General features: G+C 37.3%; 1 protein-coding gene across 3 annotated transcripts in view; it reads left to right on the top strand.

Moving 5' to 3' along the window:
• Window positions 1-16,789, top strand: part of LOC148940527 (uncharacterized) — a 32,433-nt gene extending 15,644 nt beyond the window's left edge. Inside the window, exon 2 of one of the 3 annotated variants that reach the window (XR_016143401.1) lies at window positions 16,670-16,789. Coding sequence is in view for 1 of the 3 variants with exons in the window: in XM_089105568.1 (XP_088961694.1) it covers window positions 14,623-14,995 (373 nt within the window). In the remaining 2 variants the exon portion in view is untranslated. Of the gene's footprint in view, window positions 1-14,622; window positions 15,369-16,669 lie in introns of those variants that run through there. The other 2 variants (XR_016143400.1, XM_089105568.1) reach the window with 2 other exon arrangements.
• Window positions 16,790-17,084: the final 295 nt, after the last annotated feature.

Below are 17,084 nucleotides of genomic sequence, written 5' to 3'. Positions count from 1 at the left end.
AATATATTTTCCGTATTGGCAGTGCGTATTTCTCTGAGTAGCCCTCATGTGAGGTGAAAACTTGGGGAATAATACATTTTTTTAGAGTTAAGATGCTTTTGCTTGGTTTTGGACAATGGCTTAGATTTAACAATGTCGAATTTGCTTGATTTTGGGAATGGTATTCTGGCTACTGGATTGGATATACTGCCTAGGTGATTGGATGGATTAGTAAGATCTAGACCTTTTTCAAGTGCTCATTTATCTCAATTACTAAATTCGGAAGACGGTTTTTTTTCTTCTTTCTTTTTTTCCAAATAATTACCTGTAACATACTATAGACGTATATATATGCATATATATATATATATATATATATATATATATATATATATATATATATATATATATATATATATATATATAATATATATAAATATAAATATAAATATATATATATATATATATATATATATATATATATAATATATATATATAATAATATATATATATATAAATATATATATATATATATATATATATATATATATATATATATATATATATTCGACATCTCGAAAACAAAGTGGTATTGTCGACACACCTTAAGAAAAGGTTGAATATTGCTTATAAGATTTGCGTAATAAAATCTTCTATTGGGAACTTCCAATCGGAAACACTGAGCTAAAATAATTGTTATATATATATATATATATATATATATATATATATATATATATATATATATATATATATATATAAATATATATATATATATATATATATATATATATATATATATATATATATATATATATATATATATATATATATATATATATATATATATAGAGCTTGTGGTGTAAAGAACTCTTTTTTGGATAAAATCGTGTTTTACACTGTGAGTAATTTCCCAGTGGACACTTATTTGAAGATTTTTATAATCGGCTTATCTATGGTTTTTTTATTTTGACCACTATGATTTTCCCTAGGGACAATTATTTTACCTCTGTTCCGATTGGAGGTTGCCAATAGAAGATTTTACTAGGCAAATCTTATAAGCAATATTCATCCTTTTCTTAAGGTGCGTCGACAGTACCACTTTGTTTTCGAGATGTCGACGGAAATGGAGGACAAATTATTCATAAATGCTGTGTTGAACTTCGTGAGCCGTAGTATGGAAAGAGGAGAAAAACCGGAGGGAATAGTTGATACAGGCGTCGGATTTTTCACACCAGAAGAAATTCTGAAAGCCAAAGAATCGCTCCATAAACTAATGCAGTTTACAACACGCTGTAAAATTCACGCAAAAGAGGAAGAGAATTTTACGGAAATTTGCAGATGGATTCACCAAGCTCACACCAAGAAGACCAAATTGCCGACCTTTGTTATTAATTTTCCCTGCTCAGTCCCAACTACTAGTGAAGCTACTGCAGCTAATGTTGGTATTAAGGTGAATAAATTGTCTCGAGTTATTAAGAACCATTTTGCTATTAATGCAAACAAACCCATCGAATGACCAAGCGCTTCAAACCAGCCTGATAAGCCCTCCTGTGCAATCGTACTGAAAAATCTACCCGAGTTGCTGGATACCCTGAGTACTAGGAAGAGATTCATAGATTCGTTATGTGCTGACACTAGTGACATATCTGAATTACGGAGAGTCAAATCGGACTGGAAACTAGTGGTTCGCTCAAAAAACACAGCTGAAACCATGGTTGAGTCAATCAAGACCAACCAGCCTCAGATCTCTGCTGCCATAAAGAGCCTTAACTATATTGGTGTTGTGAAACGAGTCCCCTCTAACGTATTGGTGGATGAGCTAACTGCAATGATCCCCAAAGCTACGAAGTCTGAACAGTTTGGCAGTTCCCGTACGTTCAAATTATTTTTCAGCTGTCGATCGGATTTGGATAAATTTCTTAAGGACTCCGTGAAGATCTATTACGAAAAACTGTCGACTGAAGAATTCCTTTTCTTACCACGTCATTGCTATTCATGCCAAAACCGAGGTCACCTAGCTGCCGAGTGCTCCAATAGCCGTGTCTGCTCCAGAGGTGGCGTGTCTGACCACGTCTCCGAAAAGAACGATGCAGAAAAGTGTATTCGTGGTATGTTTTGTGTTTCCTGCAAGAAAGCGGGTCATACCTGCTACAGCGTAAAGTGTCCGAAAAACCAACAAAAGGCAACTCATTAACATGATGCATAACGAAATCTCTAATATTTCACTAATTTCTCGGAATATAAACGGGAATTTTTCCGAGCGATATCTTGTGGTTGACCAGTTTGTGAATAAATATAATGTGATATGCCTGCAAGAACATTTCATCACAGAAGCTGGCCTAAACCTACTAAATCTCTGGTCGTCCCACTCTGTGTTCTCCGTGCCTGCAAAACGTTCATCTCCGTGGGGCCATCCGTGTGGCGGTATTGCCACGTTGGTTAGCAGTCGTCTCGCGTGTGAAGTATACGAGAACAGTGACAATTTTCTTGCTACTAGACTAGATAACCTGCTAGTTATAAATGTGTACCTTCCAACTGATTACCGTGACGACAAATCTGATAGTGCTTTTGCTATAAGTGCTGACAAATAACCCGCTGCCTTAAAAAAGCCGAACGCGAGTCCCTTGAGTGCATAATAGTGGGTGACTTTAACTGTAATTTAGAAGTTGATATTAGTGCCCAAAATAGTCGTTGTTGCATTCTAATAGGGATACATGAGAACCGTTTTACTATTCACCGGAAGAACCAGAACTTTTCATATATCCATCAATCTGGTTCTACGTCCAATCTCGACCATATAGTTAGCTCTTCTTTGCCAGTACGTGGGGTTCTTGTCATTCCGAATAGTTTCTCTTCAGATCATTTCCCAGTTCAGTGTATTATCAGTAGGCCTACCTCGTTTTCCGCGGCAAATTATTCGTCGATATTCACTCAGAGGTGGCATGAGGTTCCAGTTTGGCGTAAAATTGATAAAGAAAAGTTTCACGATTCTTGTGATCTTGTTCTGTCAAAAAATCGCTTACTGTTTGACCTACTTATGAAATTCTCTCATCGTGATTAAAGAGATGCGTGGCTACGTCTCAATATTTATTACGCCGAACTGACCCATGCTCTTCTGTTTGCAGAATCCCAGGGAATGCTCAAGTCTCGTGTCAGACAAAAAACTTAAGAAAAGGGATGGTCTTCTAACTCTTTGTCACAATTAGCATGCGACCGAGCTACCTTCTGGTACGGGATATGGAAAGAATGTGGTAGACCACACTCAGGAGTAGTTAAAGAGATTAGAGTTGCATCTAAGCGTAGGTTTGGGAAGGAACTTGCTCGTCACCGTGTGCAGTTGAAATCTGAGCTTTCTGAAAAAGTAATTAAAAATCCTAATCTGTTGTGGAAAATGTTTGATAAGAAGGAGTCAGCGGATCTCGAGTCAGATATCCCATCTTTAGCATGGATAAACTATTACCTTGATGAGTTTTCAACCCCAAAACAGGATCTTAACATTTCTGTTCAAGAAAAGCTTTCATCCCTCCTCTCATCAATTCCAGATACAGATTTCATAGTTACCCAATTACAGGTTGCGTCCGCAGTCCGACGGTTGAAACAAAAGTCGGCTGGCATTGACCGTGTATCCGCCCTTCACCTTAGCCATTGCAGCCCAACTTTCAAGGGACACCTAACTCTTCTCTTTCAGATGATCTTCACTACTTGACTCGTACCATCAGCATTTGGTACTGGGTCACTTAGGCCAGCCCTGAAGAAAGGAAAAAGCACTTTAGATTTTGCTTCTCTCAAATCGATCAAAGTGGCACCGACACTTTGCAAAGTTTTTAAACTTTTGGTCACCAATGAAATCCAGGAAAAATGCTGGACTCCTCCTTCTTAGTTTGAGTTCCAGAAGGGTCTTGGTTGCGGCCAAGCCATTTCTGCTTTAGTTTAAGTCTTGATTGACGCTGATGAATCAAATGAGTCCATTGTTATAGGCTACATGACGTCTGCCGTGCCTACGACTCACTTCTCCATGACCAACTCATTCTGGATATGGGAAAGAGGGGCGTACAGAAGGACATACTACTACCTATTAATGACATGGACGACCACCTACAGGCTGAACTCCTACTCCCTGGCCATGGTCGAGCCCTCACTAATATACACCAGACGTAATGCTGTCCTACCGAGGGAATCCTGTAGCCCCAGTAAAAAAGGGTGCTCGACAAGGGTCAGTCACATCTCCTGGTGCCTTTAATAATTGTATTATTGAACCACAGTCTACTATCGAGACAACATGCATAGCTCGTGGCGTAGACTTTACAATCATAGCCTACGCCGATGACATTCTGAACCCCAGCCGCACAGTCGCAGGTACAGAGACCACCTTCTCAACACTACAATAAAATTACGGTCGCATTGGCCTTGAATTTAATCCGCAGAAGTCGGATATTCTTCTGTTCAACTGGCGCCAAGAAGAGGTCGCGTCTCTGAGGCTGGGAGAACTGTCTGTAGCCCTTGTCTCGAAAATTATTTACCTTGGTTTACCAATTGGAAAGGATCTAAAAACTACCCGCTCCCTTCTTATTGATCATCTCCGTAAACGCCTGGCTTTTGCTTATAGTAGAGTAGTCTCATCTAAAATCCGTTTCAACTGTTTCATTCTGGTTCGACTTTATAACGCAGTATCCCTTCCCCATTTCCTGTATTTAAGCCCGTTTTGGAGAATTTTTCCTGAGCCAGAGAAAAGGAAGCTCAGATCCGCGTTTTTTAAGTATGCGAAGTTCTTGTTGCGGCTCCCGCCGTGGACAAGAAATTCTCACCTTGTTAAAAATTTTAAAATTGTGGACCCAACGGAAGCTATAACTGAACAAATTAAACGGTACAACGAGAAAGTTTCTTCCCACCCTTGGTACCGTTTGCTAAGGCAGTAAATCGCTGTCCATTTAATTTTATTTGCACATCTCTTGTCATATTTAATCTTTTTACCGTCTCTTGTCATATTTAGACTAGTTGATTGAGTCCGTTGATTTTGAATTAAACTTATAAAGTATTTTGTTGTAAGTTAGGTTAGTTGAATTGAACTTATCAATCATATTGCTTATTACTCTTCAGTACTTGGGAGTTTAAAAAGTAAAATTTCTTACGTACCTGCAGTGCAGTGTATAATTGAGTTTTTGTTCCTCGTCTTTGTAATTTGTTCGATTATGTGTAATGTGTTGTAATTTGTTTTTTGTGTGTGTTTTTTCTTTTTTAGTGATGCTCAGTCTTTTTTACCTTTTTTGACGGGTAATAAATAAATATATATATGTATATCTATATATATTATATATATTTATATATATATATATATATGTATATATATATATATATATATATATATATATATATATATATATTATATATATTTATATATATATAACAGGATAAGTTAAAGTATTACCTCAGATTGTTTAATATTATATTGTGACACATTCCTTATATTTAAATAGCAGCCATATTTCAAATTAGGTTGTATTAAAAAAAAGCTAGAATTATTAACTTATCTATTGGGCATTACTTGACAAAGAATATCCAGAAAGTTAAACAATTCTTAGCATCATTGCAGCAGAAAACCCAAAATTAAATAAAAATTGATAGGGATGCCAATTGGAAGATAAATTGTCTCCTAGAGTTTGAAAATTACGTTCCCCTTTGTATATTTGTTTAAAGAAACAAATTTTATACAAATTACACAAAAGTTTTTCTTGTGTACATCAGGGTATGGGGGGTATACATTTCCTGAGGGAGATTACACTACTACTACTACTAACAATTCACCGCAGCACCAAGCCGCCTGAGGCCAACACAGCTACGCACGCTCCTCCTCCACCCCAGTCTATTCATAGCCTCCTTTTTTACACCCGCCCATGAAGTTCCCATTTCCTTTAAATCTTTCTTTATGACGTCCTCCCACCCCAGACGGGGCCGACCTGCTTTCTGTTTTGCCCTAGATGGCTGGCTGAAAAGAAAAATCTTTGGCAACCTTTCATCCTTCATCCTAAGAATTTGCCCTTGCCACCTCTACCTTTCTTTTATTATAGCCCTAGAGAGCGGCATTGAACCACATTTTTCGTATAGCCTATTGTTTGAAATACGGTCAGTCAGCCGGGTACCCAGAACAATCCTTACGCAATTTCTCTGGAAAACATCTAGCAAATCTTCATCCGCTTTTCGGAGCGTCCATACTTCAGAGCCAAATTTGACCACTGTCATCACTGTAGCTTCTAATATTCTAATCTTGGTTTGCAGACTTATCTTCCTATTCTTCCAGACTTTTTAAATGTGTAAAAACATCCTGAGCCTTGGCTATTTTATATTTCACATCTTCACTGCTCCCACCATCTTTACTAATAATACTACCAAGATAAGCTGCCCACCTGATCAATCTTTTCATCACCCAACGTCACCTTTTCATCTTCACTTATTCCTAGCTTTAGTGACTTAGTCTTCCTAACATTAATTTTCAAACCAATTCTAGCACCCTGAACTCGCAAAACCTCTAAAACTTCATTCATTTTGCTCACACTTTCATCTAGGATGCTTAAATCATCAGGAGACTTTTTCCTCCCCATTTGATTCCGTGGTCTCCCATTGCCTTTCCTGTGCTCCCTAAAACAAAGTCCATCAAACTAATCCATACAAAGGGGGATAGAACACAACCCTGCTTAACTCCTGATTTAATACACAACCAGCTGCTAACCAAATTTCCTACCTTAACCGCAGCAGTGTTATTCTCGTACATAGCACTAATCACTTTAATGTATTTGTCTGGTATACCATACAAGGATAAAACCTTTGCTAAAGCTCTTCTATCAACAGAATCGCACGCTGACTCATAATCAATAAAAATGAGGACCAAAGGTGTTTGATAACTCAGGCACTTCTCAATTATTAACCTAAGAGTGAAGATTTGGTGGATACATCCTCTACCTTTTCTAAACCCGCACTGCTCTTCTCCTAAAACTTTGTCAACAGCAGCTCTCAGTCAAAAAAGTATTGTATTACTAAGTAATTTACTACCTACAGAGACCAGACTAATGCCTCGATAATTACCACACTTTCTTTTATCACCTTTCTTATAAAGTGGTTTAATTAAGGTTTTCCTAAAATCGTTAGGTACTTCCCCTTTTTCAAATATTATATTCATAATCTTCAGTAACTTATTTCTAACCTCAGAGCCACCATATTTAAGAAACTCATTTACCACCCTATCAGCACCTGGAGCCTTATTATTCTTTAATCCTTTTAGTACTGTTGCTAATTCCTCCTCACAAAACAAATCTTCCTTCACATCCAAGGTATCACAAACTTTTTCATTTTCCTCTATATTTTTTCCTGCAACTCTATTCAGTGTAAGGGGATTACACTGAATATCCCTTTTAAGTCTATAATTCCCATCACAAGTAAAGCTTGGTCTCCTAGTGCTGCATGATAGAACTGGTAACAATTGGTAAAGAGAATGGGTTAGTACTGCATATACATGCCCATAATTTCAAAATTGTACATATTTTGTTATAAGTTCACTTTATTCTATTCTCAGCAGACATTTTGTACAGCGTGCTGATGCAGAGATAAATGACCCACAAGTAGTGCTGGTGTTGTGTGAAATGCAACTAAATTCAGTCATTATCCTCAGTGTATTTATGTCAATTAATTTTTGGGGGTGAAAAGGAATATTTAGAAAAGTGAAAATAGCAAGAAGTCAGCATGGTACTATACATAGAGACAGTTCTACATTCATGGGTTAGTATGTGAATCCAGAACGTTAGGATTAAGATGTTATTTATCAGCACTTACTAGGTGTTTCAATTACAAATAAAAGGATTTGGAACTAAATTGGAGTTTTGATTTAAATATTGGCTATGTAAAATTAAAAAAATTAAATGGTTTCTGGTGTGGATTCTCTTCTACAAAATTTAATTACCAAACTACAACCAATTTGACCTATCCAGTTATAGCATAAATATCATTATAAAAATCACTAGTCTTAATTTACTTTTCATTAACTTCTTTTTCATTCTGGAAATTATATCCATTGTACGTCTACCTTCTTATTCTTAAGTGATTCCATTTTTGTCCTATTTGCAGATGTAGTGGGTGTATTCATTTCCACTTTTGAAAGTTTTTAAACGAAAGAATCTAATTTCGAACTGATAGATTTTAGGAAGTAAAAGCACCTTAAATACCAGGGGAAAAACTTGACCTAAGCAAATGTGCTGAAACATGAAGCATAGAACATTTTTCGATTTTTCCATTAACTAGGCTGATATTTTTACTTGATGATAAGGGAGGTTTCAAAAGCAGTATATTTGGAAAATTATTAATGTGGAGCATATTATAAAGTTTAATGGACCCCTATTTTCTCGTTTTCCTTATGTTAAAAACAAGGATAGGCTAAAAAAAAAGTTCTGCTCAAAGTAAAGATCAAATTTGACACTTAAATTGAGAAACAGTTTTAAAGCTACATAATAGACTATATTTTGTTCCAAATTTTCGTAGAGGCGATTGCCCCCCTCCCCTCCCTCAAGGACGCCATTGTAAAAAGGAGATTTTTAATTTCTTGAGAAAATGGGGTTAAATGAAGATGGATACTAGAAGCAAAGTTACAGTGGTTGCTGTATAATTGCCAAATTTCTGATTTTTTAACTCAAACTGGAAAAAAAACATCTTGCACAGCTATTGTTTGTTTTGATCAACAATATGTGTTACAAAGTCATTGTTGGATAAGAGAAGAGAATTTTTGATGAGCCAAGGGCTGCAATAACAGATAGTTCGACAACCATTGTTGTTTTTTGTCCTGTATCTTCTGAGGTCTTGGTTCATTTTCCCAGTTTTTTAACCAAGCGTTTTCTCCTATAGGCTGCAAAGAAAGGAGAACAGTGAGACTGAGGTAAGTTCTCCTATTTTATCATGGAATTAGCATCAGGATGAAATAAAATATGAAACACAGTGGTAAATTATGTAGCCGTAAAGGCTGCAGTAACCTGAATGAAGTTTTTTTTTGGTCATGGTCTGAGGAAAAAGGCATCAGAACTAATATGTTAAAAAACAGTCAAATTGGCAGATGGGGAAGAGTACCTAAGACGAAGGTCTATGGACACTTTGAAGAAAAACAAGGATAATGTTGATTAACAAAGCCATTCAAAACACCTATTGGTCATTAAATTTAGAAATCTTCTATTTTGTTTTTCAGTCTTAAAAAAATATTTAAATGCTGTAATTCAAAATTTGTGAATTACACCAACTTTTCAAGTGAACTTGCCTATGACATTAGAATAATTTCTAAGCCAAAGCATTAATTGTCCCTTTCATAAAATACACCACCACTGAGAAGACACCTCAGTCACTGCATCCATAATCACGTTGTTTGACATTGGTCTTGAGTCCTTTGGTTACCTTGACCTGATTTCAAATGATCTGCTTCAAAGTTAGACTTAATGTGTAGGAAACTGGAAACCAGGAAAGGACTGTGAATTTTCTGAAATAATTAATTCGAATGTCAGAGGCATAGTGATAAAATTGTGTCATTTTCAAAGTAAGTGGCTACAAAATTATTTATGGCTGGTGTTCAGCCCTTCAAAAAAAGGTGCATTCTATAAAAAATGCTTCCTATTTGACAAATCTGAGACCAGTGAAGGTTCACATCAGACGCTTGAATGCTTAGAGCAGAATTTTTATAGCTCAAGTTGATTTAACTCTTTAATATGACCCAAGCAACCAATAAATAAAACAATATAAGCCAACAAGCAAAGCAAAACTAAAATACGCAAGCAATTATGAAGTAAGCAAGCTCAGTAGGATGCTACATCTTCCTTCTTCTGAACATGCTGCTATTTCTATGAATTTAGTCTGTTCGGTTTAGCTGCTGTCCTACCGGATCTTGTTTGTATCACTATAAGTTTATATCAGTATATAGTGTCACTATTTAGGTTTGTATCACTATATAGACGTTTGTATAACTATAAGTTTGGTCTCTTGGGTTTGGCTACTGTACAACCGGATCTTGTTTATATCACTCTGCCATTGTTGGTGGCACTATTTACACTGTGTTCAGTGGGGGCTGCCAAGCTGGGTGAGGCTGGGCATTCAGCAGAGTTGTCTTCAGGCACCATCTCAGACGGTTGGGTGATTTCTGCGTTTTGGTCGTCTTGTTCTTGATTGATCGCTGTGTCTTATTTTCTATAGGATAGTTTAACCCTATTACGTCGAAGCATTGAGCCGTCGTCAGTAGCAACTGTGTACGCTCGGGGCTGGGGGGGGGCAAACTTAAACAATGGTTCCTTTCTTCCAAGGACTGATAGGTGTCGCCTGGACACTCACTCTCGACCCTACTTGAATTTCGGACAGGGATTTAGCAGACTTATCATAGTACTCCTTCTGTCGCTTTCTACATTTCTCTCTTTGAGTCCGAAAGCTTGCTTCAGGTACGATTTTCTTCTCTAGATGTTTCAGTGTGACAGGGAGGACTGATCGCTACTGCCGGCTCATGAGCAGCTGAGCTGGTGCTGCAATAATATCAACTGGCGTGTTGCGTTATTCCAGGATGCCGATATACGGATCTTGTCTGCTGATCCTGGACTTGTTCAAGATTATCTTACAGGTTTGCAGCATTTTTCGACGAGTCCGTTTGTTGTTGGATTGTAGGGATTAGACGTTTAATGTTTGATGCCCCAGTCTTTTGTGAATAGTCCGAATTCACTGGAACTGAACTGTGGCCCGTTATCAGAAGTTAGAGTGGCTGGTATTCCATGGCGAGCTTGTCCATCTCGAAATAGTGGCTGTAATAGTCGACCGTTATTACATACTGCTTCCCATTCCATTCGAACAAATCACACCCAACGTGTTGCCATGGTAGTGATGGGATCGGCATTGCAATTATTTGCTCGTTTTGATTGTTTGACATACTGTGAGTGCAGGTGTTGCATCTTCGGATCAACATTTTAGTATCTTTTCTGATACCAGGCCAGTAGACGATCATTCGGGCTCTTTGGTTGTTTTTTTTCTGTGCCCAAGTTTGCGGAGTATAGTCCCTTCAAGATGTCATCTCGTAGACTAGTAGGGATGACGATTCTCGGGCCTTTGAAGATCAGATTATCGTGCATTGAGAGATCTTGGCGAATACTCCAGTACTGGATAATAGTGTTTGGGCACTGTCTCCTGTTTTTGGGCCATCCCGCTAAGATGATGGTCTACAGCGCTTGTAGTTCGTGATCTGTCACGGTCTCCTGTCTGATCTCCCCAAGTCTAATGCCGGTTGCAGGTATGGATTTCACAAACGAATGTACAAAGATTTTGATCTTTTCGTGTAATTCTTCGTCAATATCTGGAAGATGAAGTCCTGAGAGCGCATCTTCAACAGGAATTTCTGTACCAGCCCGGTACTTGAAAGTCAAGTCATAAGGCTGTATGTACATCATCAGGCGTTAAATCCGTGTTGATGCTGTATGGAGGGGTTTGACTAGTATGGACTCAAGTAGTCGATGATCTGTGATGACTTGTACTTTTCTTCCATATATGTAATGGTAAAAATGGCGGCATCCATATACAATGGCAAAGAGTTCTTTCTCCAGCTACGAGTAGTTCTGTTTGGATTTGTTTGGATCTTGATGCGTAAGCAAAGACTTTGCCGCTCGAAGAGATTCGTGCTTCTAGTCCATGTCTCAAAGCATCCACTTCGAGTTGTAGGGTTGGGTTGGAGCTGTCGAAGAAAGCCAAGTTGGTGACTATTGACTCTTTTAGCTGGTTGAGACTGGTGGTGTAGAGCTCTTTTCCACTCAAACTCTTCTGCTTTAATCAGGTCCCTTAATGGCCGGTACCGGGTTGCCAGGTTTGGAATATGTCTCAGAGATAGTTCAGCATTTCGAGGAAAGTCTGGAGCTCCTCCTTCGACTATGAGGTAGGCTTCTTACTGATAGGATGGAGTTTCTCAGGGTCTGGTTTAATCCCAGCGTTGCTGATGATGTGACCAAAATAGCACACTGACTGAACTGCAAACTGGCACTTTGTTGGATTTCACACCCTTCTGTTCAGCTCTTTCTAGCACTGCTGTGAGTCTCCTGTCGTGTTCTTCTTGGGTGTTTCCATAGATAAGTAGGTCATCTACAAGTATTTTCATAACTTCCAGACCTTGAAAAATCTTTTCCATCTTTCTCTGGAACTTGTCCTACGTAGATATCACCCGATGGTTTATATTTTCCATCAATATCTCCAATATTTTTTTTTTATTGTTTTGAGTACTTAAGCTACTTTTGAAAGCACAAGCGACCAGTACCCCGAGGTGGTATCAAGTTTTGAAAAATAATTTGCACCACTCAGATCGGCAATGGCATCTTCAAAAGTCGGGATCGGGTAATAAGGGGGCTTGATGGCCTCATAAAGGTCAAACACATCACAGCAAAGCCTCACACCTCCATCCTTCTTTCCAACAAGCACCATCGAGTTGACCCACTCTGTGGGTTCTTCCACCTTTTCTATGATCACCAGACTTTCGAGTCTGTCTAGCTCTTGCTTGTTTCTCACGCATCGCAATTGGCACTTTTTGGCAGGATATGCTGTCGGAATAGATCCTTCCTTGAGGTGAATCTCGCACTCACCTTGTATTTTCCCGATGCCCGAGAACAGCTCTCTGTATTGTTTGAGGAGCGGCTTTAGATCTGTTGTCGACTTGCCGTCACCTGAGATATCTATATTAAGGACGAGTTTCACTAGGTTCATGTCTTTGCTAGACTTGAATCATGAGATGGGAATAGAATTAAAAACTTACGCTTATGCTCAAAGATTCCATTATAGTTGCATGATAGGAGGCATGCTCCGACTGTTGGAATTATAGAGCCACATTAGCTGGGGAGTTTTTGCTTTGTTGGCTGTATAAGCGGCTTTGGAGCAAGGAGATCAATGTAGTGTTGTTGTTTTGTGGTATGATGTTTGCCTGAGCTCTAGTACCGATTTTGAAGCTTACACTAGTCTGGTTTTTGATCTTTTGTGGGACAAATGCCTCATCTTCACTCACGTTTTACTGCACAGCATAGCAGTATTTCATCGTTTTCGGCAATATCTGATATTTGGCCCTGCTCATCATTCTCGATGATATTCACAACTTTACTATGGCATAGTTTGGCAAAGTGGTTTAATTTTCAGCACTTGGAGCAGGTTTTACCTATTGCAGGACTGTTGTGTCCAGGCCACAGATTCATCCACAAAAGTAGCACTCTGTGCTCTTGATCTTGCATCTGCTAATTTATGTTGTTTTCTGTATACAACATTCACTTCTTGTCTGACTACGAGATTTTGGCTGGGGTGGTTTTCGAATGACTTCAGCTGCGCTTAGGTCGTTTCATATATTCTACAAACTTCTACTGTTCTTTTCAGTGTTGAAGTGTTACTTTCAACCAAAAGTTTCTCCCGTATTCTCGGATTTCTTATGCCACAGACGATTTTGTCTCTGAACATCTCTTTTGGATCATCATATTCACATGGCTTGACTAATAACTTCAGGTCTGTTATGTATTTCTCTCCATTACGCTGATGACGTTTCTGAAAGATATATTTGGCAAATATTTTGTTCTTTTTCGGAGCAGCATATTCACGGAACTTCAGAAAATAGGACTCAATTGTATCTGTATTTGCCACTTCAATATCCAGGGTTTTGAAAATATATCTTTCCTTTTCGCCAATCCATATGAGTAGATAGGTACACTGAATCTTCTCTGATTTACTAGAGAGAGGGCCAAGAAACATGAGGATTGCATGATCTTCAAATTTCGACCATTCTTCGTCAAGATTCTCTGTTTCACAGTTGATTACTGGAGGGGTTACTCCATCCGTGCTTGCTGTTTAATTGCTCACTTCTGACACCATGTAGAGTTCCTATAGCTCAAGTCGATTTAACTCTTTAATATCACCCAAGCACCTTTAAATAAAACAATACAAGCAGGCAAGCAAAGCAAAGCAAAACAAGCAAAGCAACACTTAAACAGCCAAGCAATTATTAAGCAAGCAAGCTCAGCAGGATGCTACACTTCGTTTCTAAGCCATATACCGACCTTAAAGATGCTCTTACGGATTTCAATTATTATGATGAAAGACAGTAACATGTTACTTTAGTGTAAAAATTTATGATGTTTACCAAAATACCAGAAGACGAAACATTCCAATTGACCAGCAATTGAGTTTGCAGGATCACTAGAAAAGGATTTGAAACCAAGAAATGTTCAGACCAATTTTCTAGGCTATTCTTTTTGTGGTTTTCATGAACTAGGTTTACAGGGTCTTTGTGAATAAAGGGACCTCCTAATTAAAAGTATCAAAAATGAAGTATTCAGAGAGTTGTTGTGATTGATGATGGATTGCAAATAACCCAAAGTTATGGTAGTATTTCAAACTATCCACTAAAAGTACAAAATATGCATCTTCTCTACTACACAATGGTATCGTCCGTAGTTTATGTAATATTCATTAGGACACAATTTACAATAGAGCGAAAATTGTGAAGTGCTTTTTGATATTGGCTGACGAGATGAGAGATGTAACTTCAGAAGAACAGCTTGTTCTTGTTGTCTGTTTCTATTACAATCATCAACTAGAAGAGAGTTTTTTATGCGTTTCTTTTTATTGCAGAAACCCAAAGTTGTGGGAGTATTTCAAATCATCCATTAAAAGTACAAAATATGCATCTCCTCTAGTGCAGAAGGATATCATTGATAGTGTCGGCAATGTCATTTGGGATGCAATTTTGCTGATGGGAAACTTAGATCTATTGAAGTACTGTGAACACATTGATTTGTGCAATACTGTATTAAAAGAGCTAGGGGAAGCAGATTTTCCTTCTTTTTATGGAAAAGCAGTCCAGACTGCTGAAAGTGTTTGGACACCTGCCTCATTGCCAATGGTAATATTGATAATTCTCCTCTTCGGAAACAAAGACTTTGTCTTTTCCGCATATCTCGAGCAGCTACATGAAGAACTTAACAAGAAACATCTTAACCCCTAAGCTACAGCATTTCAAATACGATTTCTTGTCCCTCGTTTTATTGTTGATGCTGTGTTAGCTGAGGTTGTGACAAAGCTGCTAGAATATAAGCAGTTCTGTTTCTCTGAGACCAGTTTCTTGCTGAGCTCAGTGTCTGTCAATCCCAATGGAGGTCTATAAACGAGTCATCATGCCAGTAAAGTTTCTGAAACTCTTGGTGTGTGCAACAACTGCTTTTTTTCAACTGTGTATTGACTTTATTGTATTTTCCCTATTATCATGACTTTGGCATTGTCAATTTAGCATGCTATAGTAGCTTAAAACATGCCTCTGAAATAAGAAAGAAGAGAGCAGGATGAATGGTCTTGAACACATGTCTCTCAATTGCAATGTCAAGGTGTTTGAAATTGCATACTTCTGTGGATACTGTGGATACTTCTGATGTTTTAAGGAACTTTGGAAGGAAATCAAGACAGATTAAAATATAAGAAATATTTACAGTGCATTTTTGTTTGTATGTTATCCAAGGATTTGCAAGAATAGATCTGTTCAGCTTGGTTAATTGAAATCATTAATCTATCTTTTTTTAGTAGTATAGTAATAAATAAGCTCAAAAAAGGACTATGACAGTATTTTACTTGGTTGCTGGTAAGTTTCTGGACTTCGAGTAGCTTTTAGCTGGTAGGCCCCCTTGGATGAAAATCTTAAATATGCTAGTGGCTCATGTGTATAAGGCCTGAAGATGTATTTCATGTGAAATTCATTAGGAATCTTGTGTTTGTTAGGTTTCTTTTACTGACTTCTCTGAGGTTTAGTTGCCTTGGTGTTGTCATTATCATTATCTAATAAAAAAAAGACTTCAGAAATATATGTTAAGGGTCCAGGGCTAGAAAACAAATTTCTTTTTAAGTAGTGGCCTATCTAGATCATTTTTTTTACATGAGAAATGTTAATATGTTAATTTTAACAAAAAATAGTTTGTTTAAAGATATACTATTCAACTATGACAGTGATTTTGTTCTCAGATTTTGCTTGATTGTTTTTAAATTATAGGTTTGTTTTAATAAATCTTTTACTGATCAACAAGGTTATGGTGGAAATCGCTTTTGTTTATAAGTCCAAAGACAAAGTGGAACACAAGCTCCATTAAAGAACTGGCTCATCAGCCTCACTTTAGAAACAGACTCACTACCCAGTTCCTAAAGTGAAAAATTTTTTATAGTCTTGCCATTTCCTTGGGAAGCGGCTGCCCACCTCCCTTGCCAACATCTATTTACAAATGTCAATTGTAGGTCTCCAAGCTTGGGGACTTAGGCTGATTTTCCTCTAAGGGGTCAACATTTTGCCAAAATGTTCTAAATACAACAACTTGAATTAAAAACACCTTGGTCCAATTGCAACAACTAAATAAGTGAAGTGTAAAAAATGAAAACTGTTGTTAGCAGTAAGTTGTACAAGTATGAGATCTGTTCAAGATTTCCACTTTACCTTTTAACTGTCATGTTTGAAAGATGTAAATTTTTCTACAAACTGAAGATTTGCAATGGATTGGTTTGGGAAAGACCCAAAAATTATATTTTCCATACAACTATCTTTATTGCAGTTGGTCAATATGAATTGACAACAAATTGGTCTCTAGTTCTGATATGTGTCTGATCTGTATTCCTTTTCTTGTATCTCCCATCTATTTTCTAGATTTTGTGATTTTTGAAGATAGATTATCCAAATTTGTGAAGGAGAGTTGACTGTAACTCAACTGGTGAAGAATGGAAATGCCCACCCTCTATGATGTCACTGCTGTAAAGCAAGGTAATTAGTATTATAGAAAATTCCACCAATTTGATGCTTATTTGTGCTATTTTGTACTATTTTGCTCAAAAATTAAGAACAATAATTAAACTAGTTATTTTTCCTACTTTTACTTGTCAAATAAAACAATCTGTAAAACCTGTCTGTTACTGATTACAAATACAAATTTCAACCAAATTTTTTAAACTAATGTCTTACTAGTCATATCTTTTTATTGCCTTTGTGTAACTTCATAAATTATTGCCTTTATATTGATGAACAAATCATTGATTTGAAAAAGATCATCTTCTTCCCAGAAAGC

This window comes from Artemia sp. Qi Xiang Cuo, chromosome 19, assembly GCF_049724085.1.
Source record: "Artemia sp. Qi Xiang Cuo chromosome 19, ASM4972408v1, whole genome shotgun sequence".
NCBI classification, from domain to species: domain Eukaryota; kingdom Metazoa; phylum Arthropoda; class Branchiopoda; order Anostraca; family Artemiidae; genus Artemia; species Artemia sp. Qi Xiang Cuo.
The sequence above is the reverse complement of the archived record's forward strand: the minus strand, read 5'-3'. Positions and strand labels throughout refer to the sequence as shown.